This window comes from Nipponia nippon, unplaced genomic scaffold (assembly GCF_047370975.1).
Source record: "Nipponia nippon isolate SJK-2023a ecotype South Korea unplaced genomic scaffold, ASM4737097v1 scaffold_1, whole genome shotgun sequence".
Lineage (NCBI taxonomy): Eukaryota > Metazoa > Chordata > Aves > Pelecaniformes > Threskiornithidae > Nipponia > Nipponia nippon.
Genome location: NW_028262290.1, coordinates 47,850,369 through 47,862,893, shown reverse-complemented (window position 1 = coordinate 47,862,893; position 12,525 = coordinate 47,850,369). Strand labels below are relative to the sequence as shown.

Here is a 12,525-nt window from a genome sequence, read left to right as displayed (position 1 = left end):
CAAGCCTTTTTTATGCCATCTCAATTCTGCAACTCCTTCCCCTGAGTGGAAAAAAAGACCCCAGAGCAAAATCAGCCCACTTCCAATAACCTGATTTCACACTGAAGTTAGCTGGAATCCAGTGTAAACTCACCTGCAAACTAGAAAACAATAACTAGTACAGAAAAATCCATTAATAAGAAATTCTGAAGGTATTTATTTTCTTTATATGGCCCCAAGAAAACACATCCCTTGATTTAACTCACATAAGAATTTCTAATGCTTTGTAAACCTCCCCCACCTCCCCCCACCAAAAAAATCACAACCTTGATTTCTTAGCTGACTTTAGGAAATTGAGTTTCATTTTTATGTTGAATTACCTTCTAGTGCATTAAGCTAATGCATTTTGCTTAATCCTACATTATCAGGCCATCTTACATCAGCTTGATCCACACAGAAGTCAGATATAGTCACACTTCATAACTAAACTCAGTCTAGCAGTCAGCACATCTCACATAAAAAAAGATCAATAGGAGGCAAACTTCTGGCTTTTTATTATAGCCTTTCTAGCAACTGCTCTCTGAGCACTCATCCAGGTTATAGAAAGCTCTTGGCTTTACCAAGTCCTACATGTAAATATGCCAACTATTTAAATTAAGGAAAACACAGCCTGTTTTTAATAACAAGCCATGAGAAAGTGACTCATGTATATTTTTCACAAGTATAACAAAGCCTTGTAGTAACTCAGGTTCAAATCAAACAATGCTAAACTACTTAAAACAGAAATTTCAACCATATTTTAGTTTCAAGCTCTGTTTCCAGTTTTCCATTTCCGTTTTACAGCTGAACCATGGCAAAAAAAAAGTTTTTAAAATCTGACACAGCTACAAACAGGGAAGCACTACTTCCTTTTGTGGGGTGGTTCCCCCCACCCCTTCAGCCTATTAAGAACCTTGGAAGTGGCTACAAAGGCAACTAGATTCCCTCTACACAACCACAACATACATTAACAGTATTCACTCAAGAGCATTTACAGGGCTGTAATCATTTGTAGTAGATACTTAAAATAATAAACATGCACAATATTCAAAACAAAAACAATATTTGAAAAAATTTTCACAGGTGTAACATTTCATAACACATTACAGCAGTGCATAGCAACACTCTGTCATTTAGGTACACAGACCTGTATGTTTTGCATTTTTCCAGTAATATGTTTCCAGTATACTAAACAAGCAGAACTGAAGCTTAGGCAAACTTGTTAATGTGTTCAGAAACTGTTAAGAAAAAAACTGGTAAGTAACATTCGTACATAACAGCTTAAGAATGAGAAGTCTACTTCATGAGGCTTTGTACTTTTTAGCTACCTGACTGACCAAGATGAATTTCACAGATACTGGTACTCTAGCACATTAAGAAAGGAAGGCATTTAGCAGCATCTGAACAGACATTATTGAAATGATAGCTATTACTAACCAAAGGCATAAACTTTGTTAATATCTAAAACTTGAAAAACATCAAAATCTGGCTCTTATAGACCACAACACAGAGCTTCATTATAAGTTGAGACATCAATAACCAATGCATTTTGGTAGCAGTAAGTCTGATAAACTAGGTAAAAAAAAAAGCTTTCTAATGCATTTTTAAGAGTCATACTCCAGAAAGAATGTCAATACAGCAGAGGCACATATGCTCTAAGTACAGTCAGCACTTCAGTTCCAATTGGAAAAGCACCACTATTCCCTAAGAAGGAAGTTCTATAGAGAAGCAGAAAGTATTTACATTTTAAATACAGAACAATGACAGTATACAGTTCCATAGAATCAAACAAGACAGTGCTTTTACAGCATCAGGTCATTTCCCACCACCACTCTGCTCTTATTGACTGTATGGAAAGACCAAATGATTTAGATTAACAGGAGTAGAAATGTGACTAAAAGAAAAATTAAACAACCATCACCAACAATTTTTCATTTAGGGGGAAAAAAAATGGAGGAACACACATCTACGCCAAGAAAAGTGCTAAACAGTTGTAGCAGATGGTAAGGAAAGGTGGATGGGGCACATGGAAAAGGAATAAAGGGCAATTTGGTAAATTGGCACCAACCACAAAAAATACCTGAATAAAACGTGGATGTGTTCAGTTCCATCAGTGTCTCTTTCCAATTACTGTACCAAGGAACACTAGCTTTAACTGAGCGATCTGATAGAAAAAACATGGTATTATTATACTAAAAAGGGTCAGGTGCAAACACACTATTGGCTTTTACACTCTGGTAGCATGAAGTAGAAAAATCTATGCCATGCAGGTCCATCAGGGACTGAAGACATTTGATTCCAGCTAACCTTAATCATGAACATTTCACGCTCCTCAACATTTGACAGCATACTTTAACAGAATTCAATATTAATTTCTGGTTGAGCCCAAATTCTGGGCTTGAATAAAAATGGAAATCTATGAAGTAGTAAAGAATTAAGTTACATTTAGATATTATTTCTATTCTTCTAGCTGGAAGATACTATAAACTTAAGACACTAATTTCTGAGATTTCTCAGCCTGTAGTACTACAGTTAAAGTAACTGAAGATGTTAGCTGCCGAAAGTGGTTGCTTCAACATTCTCCCTTATCTGCATCATATTCCTGCATTGCTGCATGCCAGCATTACCATCATGGAGTCCTGAACAAACAGCCAGGGAAGTGATCCAGCTGAAAACTTAATATATTTTTTTTTCCTTCTCTCAAATAAGTCTTCAGTGGGATCACTTTTCCTCACTCTCCACATGCACCCGTACATGGGAGAAGCGGGCGTGGCTGAACGTAAGCACCCGTTCAGCAATCAACCAGGTCTCTCAGTACAAGAACATTATGGAACTATGAGACTATTAAACAACAAATGTAACAAAGAAGGATTACAAACAATTAAACCAATTCACCACAGCAGTTCCAGAACTTTTCTAAAAAAAAAAAAAAAGAGAGCAGGATCATGATTCCAGTACCAGAAACACTCATACATGAGCTTCTTAAACAATGTTTGTGTCTTCCTTTAAAATAGACTGCACTTAACCATCATTAAATATTAAGGAAATGTGTTTTAATATTGCTATCCTAGAAAACTAATTCACCAAAAGAGCAAATTAAAGAACAAATTAGAGTATTTCACATTTCCATGCCAAAAGATTATGTTTTGTTGTCAGGAATGAATGCTTCCATTGGTTTTCAATAAAATGCTGTAACAAAGTTGAAAAACATAAGTTTTAGTAAATACTCATTGTTTTCTAAGTAGAAAAGGAACTCTACCTGACAAGCTAGGGATTTCGTCACATCCTCCTACAATGCAATGGGATTCAAGTTTCATCATCAAGAACACTGTGCCAGTGTTCTGTGCTAAAGCCCTAAAACGGGATACTACAAAACTACAAAGTTGTTACATGATTTTGTCCTTCGGTATGATCTTAAACAGCTTATACAACTCTCCTTCTGTCAAATAAGCATATAGCCAGTCTGAATGGAAATAAGAACCTAATCACCAAGAGACAGAAGGTAGTCAAGTACGATAATTTGTACATCTGAGGCTCCAGCAGCAAATTAGGAAAACAAAAGGAAAGTTATTTGCTTCTACAACTACAAAGCATGGCTTGATACAGCCACTATTTTTCTTCCCTTCTTCCAATACCTCACTTCTAAATTGAGATCATTAGAAACACTATGGAAAGTCTCTTCACTGAAACCATTCTGCTTTCTTAGGGTCTTCCAATCTCTAGAATTGAAGCAGACTTTTCCTCCAAAAAAATTTCACAAAAAAATGGCAATTCACTAATTTCACAGATAAACGAGGGCATGGAAACTGAAAAAGGGTGCAGTTCCCAATAGCTCTCAAAACTTAGAATTTCCAAGCTCAAGCCTTTTCCTTTACTATCAATATTCCACATCAAGTTGAGGATGTGGCTTGTAAATTAGGTATCAAAGATGTAGAATTATGCATTTTTCATCATCAACATAAGAAAAAAATCAACACACTATGACATCAGATACTAATCCTCATGAAGTTTCAACAGTCTTTTGCTATAGCAGAGCCAAATTCCTCACTGCATGCTGAACTTTAAGTACAATAAATTACTCATGTTTAAATAGGGCAATGCATACATGCTTTGAATTAAGTAGGTACTCAAAGGCTTTAAAGGATTAAGGTCTTAATTGGGAAGAGTTTAATCTTCTCAGCTCTCAAGATCAGGTCTCATTTAGTATTATTCACAATGCCTTATCCCTTGGAGATCTAAAAAAAACATTTTTAGAATATTCTAGCCATTTTGACAGTGAAATATGAAGCACTGAGTTTCATGAAAAAAAACACACCAAGAGAAGGAATCACACATCTTTCATCAAAACCTTTTTTCCTTAAACTTTTATGGCAACTTTATGAACTCTATGCATTAAGCAACAAGTAAAAAGAAAAAAAACAAAAGAAGCCAGGAGGACTAACTTCAATATAAAGCTGTACATTAGTACCAATATTATAAATAAGTTCTAATACTTATTCAACCAAGTGTAACAAGTCAGTATATCAGTTCTGTAACAAGAAAACCTCTCATCTGATGAATTAGCACAAAGCATGAGGTTTTTTTACATGAAAATAATATGATGATTTAACACAAGTTCAGAAGAATTACATTAGAAAACATTAATTAAGAATTATTAAGTTCAACCACTCTTTTAGCATTACATAAAACCAAAACTATTTGACATTTCTGAAGTTTCAGTAAAAACAATTACTCAAAACTGATCAACTCTCAGAGTAATTTTAACACATGCCTTGAAGTTGAAATCAAGGTTAGAAACCTTACAGTAAATTCCAGTTTAAGCTACAAAAAAATGCAATATCATTACATACCACTAATGTTGAGATCATAATCTCCAGCTGTGATCACATTAGCTACTAGTCCTTCAGCAGGCTGACTGACAGACACAACATCATTCAAAAGTTTTCGAATGGCACCAGGCTGAGGTGGGTGAGTAATAATGTTGTTGACAGCAATCTTCAAATTTTTAATTATGTGAAGCTGATTATTAGGATCTCTCATGTGAACTAAAAAAGAAAAAAAAGGCTTTGTTGAGGAATATAACAAAGAGTTAAAATAGTTACCATAAATTAGTATTTCTCCAAGAGATTTTTCTTTTCCTTTGAGGATTACTTTCTTCACTAAATCTCTCCATCACCAATTTTAGACCACAGTGCATAATACTTGAGTGTCAAAAATGGAGTAGAGAGGAGGCAAGAATGAAAAATTACTTCATGTTCAACATTAGGCTCATCTAGGCAGAGCGATGAAAACATAGCACAGGATCTTAGCTTATAAGAATATCCACTCAGAGTAACAAAGTGCTTTAAATCCATGCCTTACACAGCTGCACCACCTCCCTTGTGGAACGAAGTCAACTTGCACAGAAAGCCCACAGTAAGCACATACGGATTTCACATAACATCTCACATTTCAAGGAGCCACCAGTTTCCAAGAAAACCCCAGTACACAGTAATAGCGTTCAAGAAAATTGACAGGGATAGCATAGTATTAGTTCATCCACAATGAACATAACCTTTCATTTTTAATACTACAGTGTGATTATTTTAAATTTGGTTGTTTTGGGGTTTTTTTAATAAATGGTTTTAGAACTCCCCTGTTCTCCAAACGGCATCACACAACTGATGTATCTTAAGAGAATGTTATTGAAGCTACATTTCTTGAGTGACAAACTTTTGGTTAAAATTAATCAATTAAAAATAAAGTCAATGTTAGTAACACCAGCATTCCTGATTCACTTTTAAATGCTTGTTTAAAAAACAGAAAAAGTCTTCTGAGTATTAAATATTGATTTCAGAATTATGCACAAGAGTTTCGCCTGACAAATAGTGGATTATTGCATGCAGCCTCAAAAATAAAAAAATTTCAACAATGCAGTGAAAGCATCCATGGACCTAATACTTATGACAGAACTACTAACAGCTGGCAAGCATCTATGTTGTCAATGTGAAGAGGTTACTTATTTAGAAAAAGTGAAGTAGACTGTTACCAATGAAAATATTCCAAAAAGGGAACAGGTTCATTATTAAAAATGAGCCTTTAAAAGGGTGATACCAGCCTTATGTTATTAGCACATAGTAACTTACGCTGTTTTAGCTTTGTGTTATTTATTCAAAAAATACTTTCCTCCCATTAAAACCAACTTCTCCAAGAAAGCCATCAGACAGAAAACACCAAAGAGTCCCAAGCCCATGCAAAGGGGTCAATACCAAGCCTAAACGACAAGGCAGCAGCAAAGTCCAGCAAGATAATTAATGAACAATGGTATTTAACTGAAAGTTAAAGTTGAAATTCCATATAACTGTCACAGCTATACGTAGGGTGCATTTATTTTCTTTATGTTTAAAAAAATACCATCACAGGCAAATCTCACTTTTTTCTTTAATTATATGATTGCTTTTATTCCCTATGTCTCTGCTTTTGTTGTTTTGGCAGTTTTGTTGTTTTTCAAAAACTCTCAGTCTCCTGAAAATCAAAAAATGATTAGCCACCAGAAAACTAAGTTTTTGTTACACATATGTATACTGGCCCACCTTTCTACTTAAGGTCTAGCTCTGTGATCTTTTCACTAAAATTTGATTGGGCTGCAATCTCTTTTGTATCTTACAAAGTTACATTTTACCATAAGCAATAATTTGAGCTTCACACGACTTGTAAATGCAGAGCTCCCTTTGCAGAATCTTTGTCAAACTTGCTCCCTCAAGCCATTTGTTTTTAAAAAAAGTATTCATGACATTTTCAACAAACATTACAGTTCTGGGTCTGCTCTGATTTTTCATGTCATTTTCCCTATTTCAAACCACAAGCACCACCAAGCAAGCCAGACTAAGTGCAGGCAGGACACATTGAGTATGGCTACCTAAGACACCTGGTGCTACCACAGCACAGCCCTTGACTCCTTTGCATTTTATTTTCACAAATCACTGTATAGCATATAAAGGGCGGCACAAAGGAAAATTCTTGTTCTTCTCCATGCCTTGCAACTAACCACAAAATTAACACTGTAAAGGTCTGAAACTGAGTTTTCGGTCCCCTCCAGCCTGCAGAGCACTCCACACCTTTTCCACAAGCCTTTTGAGAAGTAACAACTACATAGCCTGAGCCAGATCACACTAGATGTCTTCACAGCCCACCTTAGATGCTAAAGCAGATTTCAATCGCAGTTCAAGTCTGCACTGGCATAGTTCTACCCTCCTCAAACACACATTCACTCCTAACTTTTAGCCAGCACTGAAGCCCATGGGAAAACACAGTGAAGCAGTTTAGAGAACTGATCCTTCCCAAAACAACCTAAAAATCTGTGGGTTTTTTCAGCTATAAGTTTCGGACTGAACTGGTTCATCATAAGGCTGTATCAACAGAGGGCGGCAATTGTGCTGGCTAAACTTAATTCATCCAGTTCAGCGTTTCTATCAGAAAGCTGAAGGGGGGCAATTTTTCTTTCCATCTTATCATATAGGTAAATTATCAATCCTACTGCCACACGATTACTGAAAAGATCAAATGTAAAGGAACTGGGAGGGACAAACAACGAAGAAAACAGTTTGCCTTTACCAGTGCAGCTATAACACTAAAACTCATCCTTGGTGTCTCTCCTAAAATATAATAGCCATAATAATGAAGAGCAAACACATTTCCATACAGGACACAGATTACATTTCTGGCATATGTGCAATGCTAAAGACTAACAAGAAGGATATACTTGGAACCCCACAAAGCTCTTGCCTTGATCCCCAATAAAAAATTTCTGGAGTTATACGTTTCCTTCAAGTGTTCATAGGATCATTTCAGAAAGTATTTTGCCGAAAGTGGTAGCAGTAAGATATAATAGAACAAGATCATTCTCATCAGAGATTGAAAATATTCAGATGTTGAGTAAAATACTCATGAACAAGGAATTCCTAACATCAAACTAAGCTCATCAAATAAATACAGTGTTCCCATTATACCTCCTTACTTCTAGCACACATTTAAGGCTTAGAATCAGATACAGTCACCAGAAGCTTCCCCCACTCTTTTTTTTTTAGGACAAAATACTTTGGTTTAAGAGTAACCAAGTAGTTGAAGTATACACTGTAATCCTCCCTCCCACCAAGGCAGTTCAGATAGTATTTTTAAAGATTCTTAAAAACCGGATGCTATTTTAAAGAAAACCTACCTATACTATATATAGATTTGATGATCAGGCATCAGTTGTTCTCAACAAACACAATAGCTAAAAAAGACTGCCACTTTGAGAATAAATGTGAAGGTAATAAAATCCACAATATACTTTTGGTTTCCTTTATCAAAGCAAAATGGAAGTTTGGGGAGGATTTTGGTTTTGTTTTCCTCTAAAGTCAAGACTTACCAGGACACTAATGTTGTTCTCACTTTTTTTAACCATTTCTCTTTCAACAACAAAAAAGTGACTTACTTATGAAAGTCAAGAAGCAAAAAATGACAGTACAGAGCACTTTGAACCTGTGGGTCAGGATTTCCTACCATCATGATTTGCTACACTGCAAGGTTATTTTTGGCTACACCAACAACAGCAAGTCGCTGATAGGCAGAAGTTGATGAGTAGATTAATACTGATTAGCGCAGACCCCCACCCCCCCCTACTTTATGTATGTTTGTGGGGTTCTACTTGGAATTAGATATAATCTCATCTCCTTGGACTGAGCAACCACAAGAAGCATGTGGTTTAACACTACTTGAAGAATCAAGCAGTGGTCTGAGCCTTCACATCTCTGTTAACATGTGAAGGATGACTGATACATGGAAAGTAAGCTGAGCTTTGTTGTGCATGTATCAAAACTGTTTTGCACATACATCAGGAGATTCATTTCATAACTGCACTGCTTCTCTAAACATGAATGCTGGTGAACATGCAACCCTCAGCAGGCTCATAAACTATGTAAATCCCAAACTTCAGAGAAAAAAATCTGTATTGCAACAGGACTCTCAAAGCGCAGTAGCAAACCAGTGACTGAGCTCTTCAAATTACAGAAGAGTTCAGGAAGTAACACATGTACCTTAAAGTTCTGCACAAGTACAAGGGACAGCTTATTTCTAAACAGATGAAATACTAATCAACCCAATTTTACATTACAAATTCAATTAAATAGCCACTAAAGACATGAGTATTAATAAAAGACGGACAGCATTTCATGCTCCCTTAAGAAAAACTGTGCTTAGAAGTGAAGACATCAAAACAATCATAAGCAGTGAAACACACAGTTGTGGAGGCATGTGCACATACACACGTTCTGCTGTACCATGATCAGATCATTAATAATGCCTCTCTTTCTCTTAATTGGACATGAAAAGCATCATGGAAAAATTTCACTGCTAAGTCTGGTCAAAACTATTAAGGTAGAGCAATTTAAGAACTTATCCTATGTTTCCAGGTCTTGTACACAGGACACAGTTAACAGCGTCGCTATGCAACACTGCTTGTGCAAACTCCAACAGGCATGTTTCCCTGTCACAGAGCTCCACAAATTCTGGAGCTAGAGAAATTGCTTACCGTTATACAAACTCACGAGAAATTTTATTGCACTGAACTGCTCTTCTGCCTGAAGAAAATGCCTAGTGCTGCTTTCCCTACCCTCACGCACCCTGGCTTTCACCACAAGAAGTTACATATAGCACGCAGTAATGTCTTCTCCATGAAGCTAGAAGAGGAAGTCACACTTGGAGTGAAGAACTGCAGTCAGGCTTGTGGCCTGTTGAATCAGAATACACCGAGAGTAGGGCAGCAACAAAACCTGCTGTACCAAGCTTCAGTTTCTCGGTTCTCTGACCCTCGGGTCAGGTTTTGAACACGATGGTTCAGACTACTGAAGTTCGGCAGCCTACACAGAACAGCAAGAATGCCCCTTCTCAAAGATTTGTCACAACAGCCACACCTGCAAAATTAGGAAATTAAAATGTATCACGGGGATTTAGATGCAGTTTATGAGGGTGTTCATTTAGACTATTACATGACAGAGCTTGCAGAAGACCAATTACAGAAACACCAAGAATTACTACAAAATGATGAAAATCAAGCAGCAGAGCTTTCCTTCACAAGTTTTTAGAAGAATGCAGAAATCAAGTCAGTATCGGTCTCTCAACTAATAAGCTCAAAGTCTTACGTTATATCAAGGGGGGGAGTCTAATCTTTAGCCATAACTAACTTCTTTATTAAAAGAGGGTGAAGACTAGTTTGGTTTATAAGCATCGACATACTATTGAGGCCTGCATGTACAAGGGAGAACTGAGATTGATTCGGGTTTGCAAGTTTCTTAACTGCTACAACAGTTGGAACAAAAATAGTTACAACTAAGCAACAACAAAATTAAGTATCCTTCAGAGTGAATGCTTCATTTTGAATAGGCTGCCTGGTTTTGTTTGCTAGATGCATTCTGAAAGCCTTTCACCAAAGAACCTGAAGAGATATTTAAGTAACTTCAGAACTCCAAGGACATGAGCTTCTGCATTCATTATTTTTTCTTTCTGCTGCATTCCCACATAGCTCATGAGTGTTGCTAAACAAAGGGAAAAACATTTATAAACAAGTTATAGTTAATAAGTTATTAAGACTTGTCACAGAATTAAGGCAAATTTTAACATGTACTAGCTTTTAAGTTGGTGTCATTTTTCTAAACAGCAATGCAAAGATCTAACTCAAGTGAGAGTACAAGCTTCATTTTCTTGCACCATTTCCTCAACACATGGCACAAAGAGACTGAAGTCTGAGCTAAGTGTCTGTCAGAAACCAAATCTGATAAATGTCAGCGCATTGCTATTCTGACAAGCAGTTCTACTCCAACTGCTGTCCTGCATACTATTCTGATGTCAGTGGCTTAAAAAGCATAGCTTAGCTAAATTTAAAAAAAAAAGTCCAGAGAGTAAGTTAAAGCATTACAGCAAAAGAATCCTATTGTTTCTCTTAAGTGGCCTATTTCCAGTTTTTCTGCTACTCTCCACAGTCATTTCACCTATGCCACATAACCAGCTCAATTCCTACCATCTCTTTGCAGAGGCCTTACTCAAAAAAACATCAACAAACAAGTACGTACCATAAAACTACAGGTGAGAGAAAGCAAAAACTTGCAACTGAAATCACAATTAATGTTTCTGACAGACTGACCATACCTTCAATGACTGAGTACTTTACTAACAGGCTTACCACAAGTGTGAAATCCAAGTTCTACAGCAAGAGCCAGGTACGAGTATTAGCCGGACAACAGCAACGTCGTTTTAAAGAAAGAAAAAAACGCGTTTGGAAAAGCTAGATTTACAGACACGTTTCTCTTCAGCCGTGTGCTCTGCGACGTCTCCAGGAGAAGCCTAACTTCCAAGGTTCCACAGAGAAGAACAGAGCGAATAAAATTAAACAGACTTCACAGCCGCCCGGGGCAGCCGCCTGCCTCCGCGAAGCCTGTGACAGCTCCGGGTAACACCCGGCCGAGCGGCCGCCGCCGCGGCCCGGGGGAAGGGGTCTCGCCTCCCGTCTCCCCTCGGCTCAGCCTCGCCGGGCGGAGGGGACGCCGCGACAGCCGCTGCGGCAGGCCGGGCCGACCCCTCGCCCCCCGGGCCGCCGCCGGGCGGAAGGGAGCGGCGCCGCCTTCCCCGCCCCACGTAAACAAGCCGCGCTCCCCGCTCCGCTCCCGGCACCGACCTTCCGAAGTGAGGCGGCAGAAGGGCTTCACCAGCTCGGCGAAGCTCAGGTTGTTCTTGCGGGTGAGCCGCTCCGCCTCCTCGCTGCACAGCGCGGCCACCAAGGGCACGAACGAGTCCTGGATGAACTCCTGCACCGACTGCACGCACTGGGCCATCGCCGCCGCCCGGGGGCCCGAGCCGGCCCCGCCACCTTCCTCCGCTCTTCTCCGCCCGGCCCCGCCGGTTGCCCGCCCCCCGCCGCCGCCGCCGTCTGCCCGCCGCTGCCTCCCCGCGGCTCCCACTCCGGCCGCCTGCCCGACGCCGCAGCCACCGACCGCTCAGCAACCGGCCCGCGCCGCCATGTTGCGCCTCAGCCGAGCCCCTCGGGTAGCGCCCGCTCCCGGCGGCCCCCGCGCTCGCTCATGTGATTGGACGGACGGGGCGGGGACGGGGCGGGGCGCGCACGGGCGGAAGCGGCAGAGAAGGGGGAGGCGACGGTGGCCGCGCGGGGGCGGGCCTCAGTGGTTCCCCCCCGCCGCGGGCCGTTGGTTCGTTCCGAGGGGGTGTGCGCGGAGAGCCGCCGCCAACCGCCGCCAACGGCTTCGCCTCGCTGAGGCGGCGGGCGGCTGCCCCGGGGGCTCGCCCTGACGGTGAGGAGTTGCTTTGCGGCAGGCCGGGGGCTGGCGTGTGGCCTGCCCCCCCGACCCGCTCCCAGCCGCTGCGCTCCCCCTGCCCGCGCCGTGGCTTGGGGCTCAGCCCCGGGGTGCCAGCCGCCCCGCCGGGCAGGCTGGTCGCCCCGTACCCTGCCGTGGCTGGGCAGCCGGGGCCGGCTTTTCG

General features: G+C 40.3%; 1 protein-coding gene across 7 annotated transcripts in view; it reads right to left on the bottom strand.

Moving 5' to 3' along the window:
• TRAPPC8 (trafficking protein particle complex subunit 8) overlaps positions 1 to 12,083 on the bottom strand; it is a 57,969-nt gene extending 45,886 nt beyond the window's left edge. For 4 of the 7 annotated variants that reach the window (XM_087754275.1, XM_087754282.1, XM_087754313.1 and 1 more), the window contains exons 1-3: positions 11,708 to 12,083; positions 4,869 to 5,063; positions 2,099 to 2,182 (exon numbers count right to left, since the gene is read on the bottom strand). In XM_087754275.1, the coding sequence (XP_087610401.1) occupies positions 2,099 to 2,182; positions 4,869 to 5,063; positions 11,708 to 11,864 (436 nt within the window). In that variant the 5' untranslated portion in view covers positions 11,865 to 12,083. The remainder of the gene's footprint in view (positions 1 to 2,098; positions 2,183 to 4,868; positions 5,064 to 11,707) is intronic. The other 3 variants (XM_087754288.1, XM_087754320.1, XM_087754293.1) reach the window with 1 other exon arrangement.
• Positions 12,084 to 12,525: the final 442 nt, after the last annotated feature.